The sequence below is a fragment of the Platalea leucorodia genome (genome assembly GCF_965183815.1).
Source record: "Platalea leucorodia genome assembly, chromosome: 4".
NCBI lineage: Eukaryota > Metazoa > Chordata > Aves > Pelecaniformes > Threskiornithidae > Platalea > Platalea leucorodia.
Genome location: NC_138826.1, coordinates 28,994,041 through 29,006,615, shown reverse-complemented (window position 1 = coordinate 29,006,615; position 12,575 = coordinate 28,994,041). Strand labels below are relative to the sequence as shown.

The 12,575-nt window shown below is 40.3% G+C and overlaps 1 protein-coding gene across 2 annotated transcripts in view; it reads right to left on the bottom strand.

Annotated features, from left to right (window-relative positions):
* Positions 1-1,872: 1,872 nt before the first annotated feature.
* CSGALNACT2 (chondroitin sulfate N-acetylgalactosaminyltransferase 2) overlaps positions 1,873-12,575 on the bottom strand; it is a 35,212-nt gene continuing 24,509 nt past the window's right edge. For both annotated transcript variants that reach the window (XM_082311060.1, XM_082311061.1), the window contains exons 3-8: positions 10,614-10,830; positions 9,973-10,074; positions 8,074-8,252; positions 6,395-6,489; positions 4,858-4,939; positions 1,873-3,749 (exon numbers count right to left, since the gene is read on the bottom strand). In XM_082311060.1, the coding sequence (XP_082167186.1) occupies positions 3,457-3,749; positions 4,858-4,939; positions 6,395-6,489; positions 8,074-8,252; positions 9,973-10,074; positions 10,614-10,830 (968 nt within the window). In that variant the 3' untranslated portion in view covers positions 1,873-3,456. The remainder of the gene's footprint in view (positions 3,750-4,857; positions 4,940-6,394; positions 6,490-8,073; positions 8,253-9,972; positions 10,075-10,613; positions 10,831-12,575) is intronic.

Here is a 12,575-nt window from a genome sequence, read left to right as displayed (position 1 = left end):
TGTGTACCACAGAAACATGTTCTTATGCAGGCAGTTACTGCAGGGAGCTGAACCACGACAAGAGAAAGACCAGGCCTGAAAGGGCCTCTAAAAGTTCAGGAGTCCTCAAATAGCCATTTGGACTACTTGTGTCAATACCCAGCCCTGACATTAACTACTTCTGACTTCCTTTTAACTCCAATGCATTCACTTCCTCATTTTGGGATATGAATATGAAAAAAAGTTTTCAGAAGTGGCTCCCACTGACTGCATTCAGTTTCAGACTTCCCTAACTGCCTTCCAGCATCTACACCATAGCCCGTTTTTGATTGCACAGATGCCGCTGACAGGTGACACTGTTCTCCGTTGCTGACAAGCACAACCACCCAGTGGACAGCAGCAGAAGAGAAGAGATCTGGCTATCAGCATCAGCAGTCTGCTGTGTTTCCAAACCACGGAAACTAGGACAACCGGATCCTTCTGAAATAGTGATTGAGTGATAAGAGCTGAGCTGCAGCAATGCTTAACACCTCTGCACTACCTCAGTATCCATTCCAGTGCATGCCAAGCAGTGGTGGTGTCAGCAAGAGACATTTTTGATGCTCATTCTTGTGCAGCAGAGCCAGTACAGCAATAGCAGCTGAAGGTTTAAGGGCTGGAGGCTCAGTAGAAGGTCCCACTTATATCTTTACCCCAAATCATCATGCCTATGTATTTAATCTTTTTCTCACTGGTACCTTATAATTTTTATTCGGAACCACCATCCTAAAGTAAGAAAGATTTAAAGTAAGATACGATTCAACAAGGCTAAGCGCCAGGCCCTGCACTTGGGTCACAACAACCCCATGCAATGCTATAAGGCTTGGGGAGGAGCGGCTGGAGAGCTGCCCTGCAGAAAAGGACCTGGGGGTGTTGGTTGACAGCCAGCTGAATATGAGCCGGCAGTGGGCCCAGGTGGCCAATGGCATCCTGGCTTGTATCAGGAATAGCGTGGCCAGCAGAACTAGGGAAGTGACCGTCCCCCTGTACTCAGCACCAGTGAGGCCACACCTCAAATACTGTGTTCAGTTTTGGGCCACTCACTCCAAGAAGGACATTGAGGTGCTGGAGCGTGTCCAAAGAAGGGCAACGAAGCTGGCGAAGGGTCTGGAGCACAAGTCTTGTGAGGAGCGGCTGAGGGAGGTGGGGTTGTTTAGCCCGGACAAAAGGAGGCTGAGGGGAGACCTTATCACGCTCTACAACTACCTGAAAGGAGGTTGTAGCGAGGTGGGGGTCGGTCTCTTCTGCCAAGTAACAAGCCATAGGCCAAGTGGAAACAGCCTCAGTTGCGCCAGGGGAGGTTTAGATTGGATATTAGGAAAAACGTCTTCACTGACAGGGTAGTCAGGCACTGGAACAGGCTGCCCAGGGAAGTGGTTGAGTCCCCATCCCTGGAGGTATTTAAAAGACTGCTAGGTGTGGCGCTTAAGGCCATGGTTTAGTGGTGGGCTTGGCAGTGCTAGGTTAATGGTTGGACTTGATGATCTTAGAGGTCTTTTCCAAGCTAGACAATTCTATGATTCTAAGATAACATCTGGTATAAGTTTAAATTGTCTGGGGAACTAACTCCCCAGTTTTTTATCTGATCTGGGTAAATATTCACTTGAGATGCAAAAATGAGCTAGTTGAACTTCTCGCTCCAAATACTACTATTTGAATCTGCCATGTCATCTGCCTTGTAAATTATTATTGTAAAAACTTATTTCAAAGAAACAGCTTAAAACAATTTCTAAAATGCAGAAATTCCATTTATTATATTGAGAATATCAATTGCAAGAAGACTTGCAATGCATTCTCTTCACTCTAAGTACAATACAGTACACTGTTCTCCACAATAAGTTACATAAAGGCAAATTTTATGTACATATAAAAAGGATCAGTGCCCGGAACTATTTGCACAGCATACCTGCTATTCAGAAATCAACCATTTAAATCTTTAATTGCCTTCAGAATTCTTGAAGCAAACTGAATTCATAAACAGATCAATTACCTGGTTTTGAGAAGGGTTTTGAACTAATTTCTAAATTCAGTGGAGACCATGCAAATGGTTTAACCACTGAATTAGCATTCTCAGCATTCATTCTATAAACAAATGTATTAAAAATGAGGCATGCCATATGGTAGCATATAAGACAACATTAAGAAAAATGACCTGCCTGCATTTAAACTGTTTATGCATCCCAAAATACCCAAAAGGGAAGTAGGGAAGTAGTAGTGCCATTGTACAAGGCACTAATGAGACCACAGCATAATTTTGCTTATGCATGCTCAAAAAACCAAAAAAATAAAACAACAAAGAAAAAAAAACAAACAAAACTAAAACCCCCTCAAACTGAAAAAGTGATGAATAAGGCTACTAGGATAATCAGTGGAATGGAGAGCATCATATGAAGAAAGACTGTAATAGCACTTGCTTTTTCAGTCAGTGAAAAAGGTAAGAGTATGTGACTGCCTTCCAAAACCATGTAAGGAAAATGCCAGAAAAAGAAAGCAAAAGGATAATATTGGCATAGTAGCAAATGGGCCTCTAATAAATTTATGGGAATGAAAAGATAGTTCTTCAACTGAAAGGACAAGATGTACAAGCAGGGCATTTGAATAAGGAGGAGTGGGGCCAGAAAGCTTTAAACAAACGAGTTTAAGAGCATAGCTCAGTTTATAGAAGGGATTCTGCGATGCGGAGTCTACTGTGGGAAAAGACCAGGCCCAGAAACACCCAACTGGAACATTCCCAACTGGTCTGATCCATCGCTGAGATAAAAAGGTGGTGTCTCTTTTGCAGTGTGAAATTACATTATATGCTCCAAAATTCCACTTAAAAAGATTATCATTTCCCCCTCTTTAACATGAATTATTCTATATTCAACCATGTGAATGTCTGTTCATGCAGCAAATGCAGCACCAAGCCCTTGCTGTGAAATCAGCAACCTGAACAGTTGGCGTACCAGTCAGCGCGTCCCATATACCTTTCACGGCGGGATTCTTTTTCACACCTTTCTCTTGTTTCTACAATGGAGTGTAAGTATAGTATCCTTCTAAAGTCACAGTGCAGTGAGCCATACAGACTGAAAATAATCAAGACAACACAAAACATTATTTAATTTAATTATTAAAATAATGCAAATATAAGAATTGAAATGTACCGTGTGGAAAAGTGTTGAGTTGTACGTTCCACTGATTTTTCCAATTGATACCAAAAGACACTTTCCTTGAACTACAGACACTTTCCAATTTGTTTGAGGTGCTTGAACTTGCAAGATATGTAGATAACAGCATATCAGTCAAAGAATTACTCGGAAAACAAATACAAGAACCAAAAACCCCTAAACTCTTCTTCACTGAAAAAGAGAGGCACTGCATTTTTAAGCTGAATTAAGGCTGTAAAATGATGCTGGTTCACTGTGAATTTGAAGTCATCAAATGTCATGGGGGTGACATTTAACCCACTGCTTCGCTGTTAGTCCTGTAAGCCTGCTTACGGAGGTGAGTCTCGATCTCCTCCCTGAAGACCAGCATCCCAAGGTGTGAGTGAGAGGCCTCGTTCATGGCTTTGGACTGTATACACATGCGATACTGCTCTGGAGTGAGTTCGTCTGCGCAATGTTTCTCGTGCCAGAGGTGAAAGAGACCGGGGACTGGTGTCCTGATCACAATAAGGTCACCGTGCAAGTACTTTCTGTAAAGATGAACATCCTCGCCGCCCCAGCCTTTCACTTCCAAGTCAAAACCCCCTATAAAAACAATATCAGAGAACGTTATTTTGGTACACCATACCAGAAATTCTGGAGTAATTAACTTTAAGTTCTCCATGTCAAAGCATGCCAAATTGAGGAGAGGAGCTTCAAGCATACCACATCCTTTGCGGTGGAAACTGCCCAGGACACAGATCATGCACTGCTGGCTTCAGAAAGTCTCTTAGAACACTGTCTCCAAATCACATTATGCATGACATGCCATGTGACAGCTGCAGAAAACTGTAGGCAAACCTCACTGGCTATGCTTTTGGGTTATTTTTAGCAATCATAACGGATTTTAGCAGCTGGAAAATGAAGCAGTCATGCACCATATTAAAAGCCCTCTCTAAAAATGCCAGCAATTACTCCATAGGTCACAACTCAAAAAGCTGGATTAAGGAAAGGAACCTGTTCCACCATTTTAAGTTCTCTTACCTTTCCAGGACGCTAGTGAAAATCAACCCAGACTCATGCACAATTTCAAAACTCTAAAATTATGAAGTCTTCGTTTACCCTATACCATACACATGGCAATATGACTGCTAATAGAAATCAGCCTGCATTCAAGCCATTATACAGCATACAGGCCTATATCATTACACCTTCTGGCAGACTATCTTCAAGACTGTCTTCCAAATTCAAGCACACCAAGCTGTTCTCAGTTTTAACAGCATGCCACAAGGGGGTGTCAAAGCCTATTTCTAAAGCCTCGAACAATTAAATTCAGCTACTCAAGGTGATTTAAAAGAAAGAATTTGAATGCTTCTTGTGTATGTTAGTGGTCTACTTGAGGGATGTGTTTCTTAAACTTAATTAATTTGCTTCAGACAGTCACAAAGAACAAAAAACAGGAATGATCTTTAAAAGTTCTAGAGTGAAATGTTGTTACTGAAAATACTGTGACTTTCAGCAAACGCTCATCAGGTGGGACATCAAAATCTAGAAAAACTAATTTATCTCATTGGTCAAACTTGTCAAGCAAGTCTGACTGCTGGGCTTAGGAGATTAATAAAATAAATAAATGCATTACTTTCCTGTCATTAGACAAGAACAGAGAATCAATTCTTAAACACATGAATTTTTTTTTTTTACGGTTTCATCTTACCAACAGTCAGAAAGTCTGTCCGATATTGACAAGTCATCCCGAAGCCAAAATCCCGCCAGAAACCAGAATCCTTCTTGTGTACCTGCAATTTTAAAACAATATAATTTTGAAATGCAAAATACATTGAAGGAGGTACATTGCACTTGGTTTTGTAGAAAGCTAAGCTCTTCCAATCATTTGCTCAGTGCAGGATACAGCATACAATGCTTCTAGTATTTCTGTGTCATGCACAGATGTGGGCTTCCTAATTACCTGCTGTTCACTTCACCCTTTGCCATCTGATTCCAAATACTTACATTGCAGTTTCCACATTTACCTTTCTGCCACACCACCTCTAATTTCTATATATCTGCTATATTTTTGGGAAGTCTATTGCCAAATCATCTGTTCCTGATACTCCAACTCCTACCCCGTTTCTAAGGCCACATTTGTCTCTTCTTGTTCTGATATGACAAGAAAAGTAAGTTTTGTGATTGAAATCAGCAACCATAAAGTTCTTGGATTCAAAAAAGTAAACAGCAGAGTTGTCAGGCAGGAGCTCACTCCTCTCTCAGCTGTGACTACCTGAGGCCATATGCAAAAGCTTCCCTCCTACTTTCAGTAGGATCTTTGCAAACAACATAAGGGGTGAGGGTTATTATGTTTTTCTTTTCTCTTAGTAAGGCTGTATTGCACTCTGCTTTCTCTCCTCCAAACCTGTCTACCTCAGAAGTCCGAGCTGTGAAACCCAATTGTCATTTATGAAATTTCTCTTGAAAGAGAGTCAGGCTGGATATCGACCATGGCCATTCCATCTTCAGGCCACAAAGACCCAGAAACACAGTACGTACCTTTTTCTGCTGAGCCTCAAATTATCCTTAAACCTATTCTCCTGAATTTTTGTGGGATTTATTTGTTTATTATTTTGACTATGAGCTTCTCTAGAAGCAGTGCTTCTCATTCCAAAAGCAAGATGAGATTAGCGGTGTAACAGCCCATAGTTCTGGCAGATGTTGGATGGCAAAGGTAAAGAAACAATCTGCACAGAGTACAGCTGTCCACAGCATGAAAAAAGCAACTGACTGAACATCTTAGGCCACCTTAAGTTACATGGCACACTTCCTGCAGCTACCATTTGGTAGTTAGCAAAGAGTTGATACTGAGGGAAGCTTATCAGGCACCATTCAGAGGTTTTGTCCTTTCACCACTTCTTTGTTTGCTGGAACATAAGATGAAAGTTGCTGCCATGTTATGGCACTATCCTCCTAACGTACTGGCTTTCCAAGCCAGTATTAAGCAAGAGATCAGAACTACCAACTTCATTTGATTAGTAGCATTTTTTTTTTTTTAAATCTATGTAGAACTCCAAGTTTATCTGAGTTTTGTACTGTTTGATAAGCTTTTCTTCCAAGTGCTTTGCCCATAACAGAAAAGTGTTACACACTGATACACACTGCCGAAGGTCATAAGATATCCCAAACAAACTATTAAGTTACACTCAATTTTCTTTTAATACAAAGCACAACCAATTCTATCCAGAATAAATCACGCTGCTTACCAGTTGTTGCTCCACAGGGGGTGGTATATCTTGGTTGGCATAGACAATAGCAGGATTATAAAGGCTGAATACCACAGGATAAAACACCTTTCTCCCTGGAAGTCAAAAGGTAATTGTTACTCACTGTGGGCATCCTTTCTGAAGGCAAGAGGAAACTAAAAATATTCTCTTTAAATGAAATATTAGCTACTAGCCATCTAATGAAAAATAAATATGGTCTAACTGCTAGGTAGCTCATAATATCTAGTGAGGCAGAGCTCACAGGATTAAAAAAAAAAAAATATGTACACATTTATATATACTCTATAGGTATACATTTATATATAGTTATACATACTTGTACACATATAAAATATTATATATATATCACAATATCACATTACATGGCAGTGAAAAATCCCTGCAATAATGGTATGCAGTAAAGCTAAAAAATAACCAAGTCCAAGTAACACCTTGCATAGCTTGAGTTTTATGAGCGTGCCTCTTTCCACAAGCATTAAAAGTGTGTACATCCAGGATGTCCTGCAAGGGCATTAAGCATCATGAGTATCCTGATGATGCTGTGACACCAGTTCTATGCCAGTTATGCCTATTACAGAAGCCAGATAAATATTTTTCAAGAATCTCTTGCATTGGCAGTGGTGCAAAGGTATCAATGACAGCCCACGAGAATACTCAGTACCCTGATTTGGGCATGAACTCTGAACATGTGAGAAGCATTTTCAGATCTTACTTGAAGCAAAGGTGACAAACTGTCAGGATGAATTGTGAAGCAGTCTCTCAAACTCCCTTCCTTGTGAAAGCTCACATGACACTCCTCTCCAAAGTTTTTCCAATTATTTATAAAATAAGTTTCATGAAGTGCAGAGACAGGCAGAAATGAAAGAAAAAGCAAGAAACAGAATCCAAATATCTGGCTTATAGCAAACCTTCTTGCCTGTTTATTATGTGAAGAAAAAGTATCTATTCATTCAAAATTGACATTTGGAGAAAATGGTTTCTGGCTGCAACAAATCTGGAATAAGAGTAAGCATTAAAAAAACCCCAAATGTTTCACAGGAGAAGGTCTTAACTACCACACTTGTTAACTCAAGAAAACTTTATCCTTCTTGGCAGAAGCTTGTAGAACACACAAGCTTCATACAAACTTGTGAAAAATGGTCAGAAAATTTCAGAGCTTGGGATGTAAATGCGGAACATTAGCTCAGTCTCTGTAAGGAGCACATCGTGTAGCTCTACTGAAAACCATTCGCATGTGATGTGTCTTGGCCATTCAAGTGTGAGAAGACAACCCAAACTTGTTAAAGATTTCAGTATAAAAAAAAAAAATCATCTTCCACCGTAAAGTGCTGCACTGAGTTTTGTTATACAAATTTACATGCAGTCTAATTGTTAAAGCAATTAAACTGTCCAGCTTTCTTTGACAGCCAAATCTTAAGAAAATGTGAAAATTGTACTTATTGTACAAAAAAGACAACATGTTCTGAAAACAAGCTACACTAATGGAAAAGTTATTTCTCAGTCTAAATACTATTGTCTTTTGTGCTTATTCATTTTCCTAGGCGCATCGTATTGAATAAGCTTCACCATTCAAGTTAGTTTTCTATAAGCTCAGCACAGGTCAGTTTAAGGCAAACAAGATGACAAGACTCAGTTACAGCAACTGTAAAGGAACATACCAGGCTCAGCATTTAAGCGACAACTGTTGAGGAACTCGGCTGTGAAATAAACATCAACATCACAGAAGAACATCAGGACCTCGCCCTTTTCCCAGGCTCTGGCACCCATGTCAAGTCCCCGGCCTCGGTTAAATTCCTCATTCAGAGAGACGAGCGTGTAATTGTGGAAGTTAGTTTCTCTAGAAGAAAAACAGAGCCAAACCCAAAATAAATCCGTGTGGGGGGCGGAAGGGACCGTTTATACTTTTTCAGCATTTTACAGTAATTTCATTCCGGAAATTTAAAAAAAAAAAAAAAAACAGTTATATCATCAGGATGAGAAAAAATATCTGTTCCACTTAGTTGTCTATTTTAAGTGTCAGAGTTTAGACGTTGTAAAAAGATGGACCTCAGTCTTACTTCATAACTTCACTTCGCATTTAATCATTCAGACAGATTTAAAAGGCCTTTTAGCAACTGACATGAATTAAAGTGTTCTCTGAAATTACAATGCCATCTAGAATTTGTCCCCACAAGCTAAGAAGTCCTGACTAATAGAGCAATATCTCTGTCTTCACTGCGTCGGAGAGGAGGGCAAATGGAAAGCCAGAGTCCCGGCACCACCAAACTCATGAGGCAAAAGGCCACCTGCCTGGTGATGCCACCATAACCCAGTCAGTTTGCTGCTTCTCTCTATTTTGTACCAGTAGCACACATGCCTCTACTCATCACAGAAGAGGGAAGGATCAGCAAAGGGAGACTGGAAATACACCCAGGGAATATCTTCAAGCGAAGTTAAGCGTCTACTTCGGAGACACTTCAGAGGTCAATGCTTGCAGAAAACAGAGTGAAGATACTCAACAGTAGCACCACTAAGAAGATAAAGAACCAGATAAATGCCCAGTGAGTTTGCAGCACTGAACCTGACTCAATGCTGTGAGAAGAGGACTTCTCACAGGGAGCACGGCAGGCAGCAGAGAGGCCTTAGAAACAGAAGTGGCCGACACCAGGCAAGCTAGATGTCAGGGAGGCTCTGCGGGAAGAAGGCAGAAGCACTCCTCCCTTCCTAGAAGATGTCTGTGCATGCCAGGCCAACTCGCTGTCACATTTTAAGCCAGCAACACAATAGCCTGTGCCTAATACATTTCACTGAGCAGAGCCTTGGCCTGTGTTGTGAGATGGGGATACTTGGTAGCCCAGCTCATCCTTGGCTAACAAGGGTAACAGGCTCCCAGCTCAGGGACAAGCACAAAAGCTCAGGCACAGAAAAAGCCCCTTAGCTACAGGCTTATGAATGCTATTACCTGTCCCATCCCTCTTAAGCAAAAAAAAATGCAAATTTGGGGAATTTTAAATCCATACTACTGTAATGCTATTTGCTGAGACAGCCACAATGAAACAGTGTTTACAGTTGTTTTATAGCAGAGGGCAAGTATGGGCCCAGTTACCTAGTACCTAGAGGATGGAGAGCAAAGCTTAACTTCTCACAGTCAGCAGTCCACCCTACTTTGACTACATTTCTCTTCCTTATCATTAAACAGAATTGACTCTCCAGTGAAAGAACTATCAAAATGTACATTGCCATTCCAAAAGAACTTTAATTCTGATCAATCTGTTAGAATGACTGAATATGCACTGCAAAACTCACCCCTGTTATTTTTTTGGACTGTCAGATAGAAACCTCAAAACCACTGCTGTTAGTCTTTTTTTGGCCTATAACTTGATTTTTAGTAGTCTTCAGGAGACTTTTGCAACTTAATCTGTAACCAAAAAATAGTGTACTGTAAATAAAGATTACTTTCCTATTAACCTGTAACGGACTATAAAATTATTCTTTTTATTATTTCATCCTTTTTAAAAAACATTTTAAATGCCAACCAATACAGTTTTTATTGACTGACATTGGATCAACACACTTACCTGGCTACGGAATCTAGGATGCTTTTTACTTCTGATAGACCATCTTGTCCAAAATACACCACTGTGAGGTGAACGCGCTTATCCTGATGAATACACACATCCCTATAAGCACAAAGATAAGCTGATATTAATAATTACTTGCAACACAACAGAAGCTTCAGGTACTTAAAAGCTATTGCATTTAAAAGTATTAGCACATTTAAGTATTCTGGTCAGACTTCAACTAGCTTCTAATGAAAACAAGGAAAGATATTTTCCCTCTTCTTTCCCCATCTTTCCCATTTGAATCAGAAAGTTCCAATACTGTGTGTCTCATTCCAACACCTTATTTTATAAACAGGAGCTCAAAAACTGTTGTAAATACAGAAACAATGTTTAAGATCATCTGTGTCCAGGTTCACAGTGGCCCTGGTACTTGGTCTAAAAGGGGTTTTGGTGCAGTTTGAGAATCTCTTGAATCCTTTTAGAAGGAATATTTTCTCCATACAATAGGTTCAATTACAAACATCCCAAGGCAGTTGCACACAATGTTGGAATCATTAATTCTGTTGCAAATCCACACGAACAGAAATTCATTTTGAAAATGGAACAAAATACTGAAAATCAGCAATATAGCTCACTATAGAATCTCATGCACCTACCTAAAGTTTTGCATAAATTGTGCAAATGCCTCAGTTCTTCCAGCAAGAGGAACAATAATGTTAATGATTGATCTAGAAATATCAACCGTTTCACTCTTCACTTTCATGAGGGGTCCAAAAGGTCGGAACAAGGTGACATGCCTGTATTCCATGCCATCCATCTTCTTATAAAACAGCTCATACTGTGTCCCCTTATCTCTTTCTGTACGATAGTAACCTGAAGAATAAGTCACACAAGTAATTTGTAAAGTCAAAGATCCCAGCAATTGTATTTCAGAAACACTATTTTTCACTTTTTCTCAGGAAAAAAAAAAGCTTTTGGGGAAAAGCTTCTGGGGTTTTCCTAAAAACAAACAAAAAATCCACAAACCACCAATTATCACAATCACCCTCCTACCTTCTTAGACCAGATCTGAAAAACAATCTCAAACAACCTCCAGCTTCCCTTGTTTCTTAGACAGGTTTTATGGTCCTACGTCAACTTCTCAGGCAGAATTAGAGTTGGGTCTTCCCAACAAAAAGGGAATTCAACTATTTGCTATGGAAAAGGATGGCTGAAACCTAATATTGCCTGTTCTTAAGCCCTTCAGTAAGGATCTTCCTCTGAGCTAGCCCACAGTAAAAGCTGAGATCATCTGGCCAGCAATCAACACAACACAAGCTGTGGGCAGAACAAATGACAGTAACTTGCTTGACAAAGCCTGTAAAATCTGAAATGTGATATCAAAAAAAAAAATCCATGCAATAAACGCTGGAATGCTTTAAAACTGTTTTTACTGCTGACCACTAGCTACAGTGTGTTCTATCCCATAAATAAGGATAGGGGCATTTTACTGTAGCTATGGTCCTCTAAGGATGTAAGCAGAAGTTTTCTACATAGCTGTAACACTTTGAGGAAACAATACCAGTTCTCCATAAACAGGATTACCTATTTAGAAACATTTTACTCCTAATGGGTAGGGAAATCTATTCCCTTCAGAACAAATATTTAGGTTAGCTGGTTGTTTTCATTTAAGGACCATCAAGGAAGCAACTCAAGCCAACAGTCTCTCTAATTTTACACCACAAAGGAAAAGACCAAGATTCATCTGTGGCTTTGACTGAACTGATCTCTGTGTTGGTAATCCTGTATCTATATTAACCTGAGAGGATGAAACAATGACAGGAAAAATCCTCCAACAGAATTGCCCTATGTTCACCCCATCTCAGCTCTCCTCTCTTCCCCACAAGGAAAAGGTATATTATAGAGGAGAAACATAAGCTACACTATGAACCAAACAACTTTCAGTTGCGCTGGCCACACATACCATTGAGAAAGTTATGAATAGCTGCAGATCCCCAAGCGTGATGAACACACCATGCAACCAGTGTATTTCCATTCACTTGGCAGGCCTGAACTGCCTCTTCTCCTGCAAGCCAGCCTCCAGAGCAGCTGAAATCCTCTCCCAGCCTCCCACCCAGAAAGAAGGTGGCAGGGCACAGGATAGATGAACTGTTCTGGTGACAAAGGGTTGTCTTTTGTGCTCAGTATTGATACTGTCCTTTTTGTTGTTTTTTTTAACAGCTGAAATCAAGAGGGGTCAAGTTACATAAAGGGAGCAGACCTCAAACTTAGAGCAGCTTGGTTTTCTTTGTCTGTCTCAGGAGCTAGAAAGAAGTGGTCTTACAGCTTTGCTTCTCTCTCTATCCCCAGGCCAATATTCCTGCATGTTCCCTTCCTCCCATTACCTTCTCATTCAATACAAGAAGCAAAGGAATGTGTACACATTCCCCAACTTGCCCCAACTTTTTCCCCACTATACCCCAGGCTCCCTTACAAAGAGTTCTTTCCCTAAATCTACCTAACTCCCTCCATGTTCCTCTGCTCCAGCCTCCCTCCCCAAACCAAATCCAGTTTCATTCACTGATGTTCCCTCCTTCTGCTCCTGTCCTGTATCTGCCCGACAGCCTCTTTTACAGCAA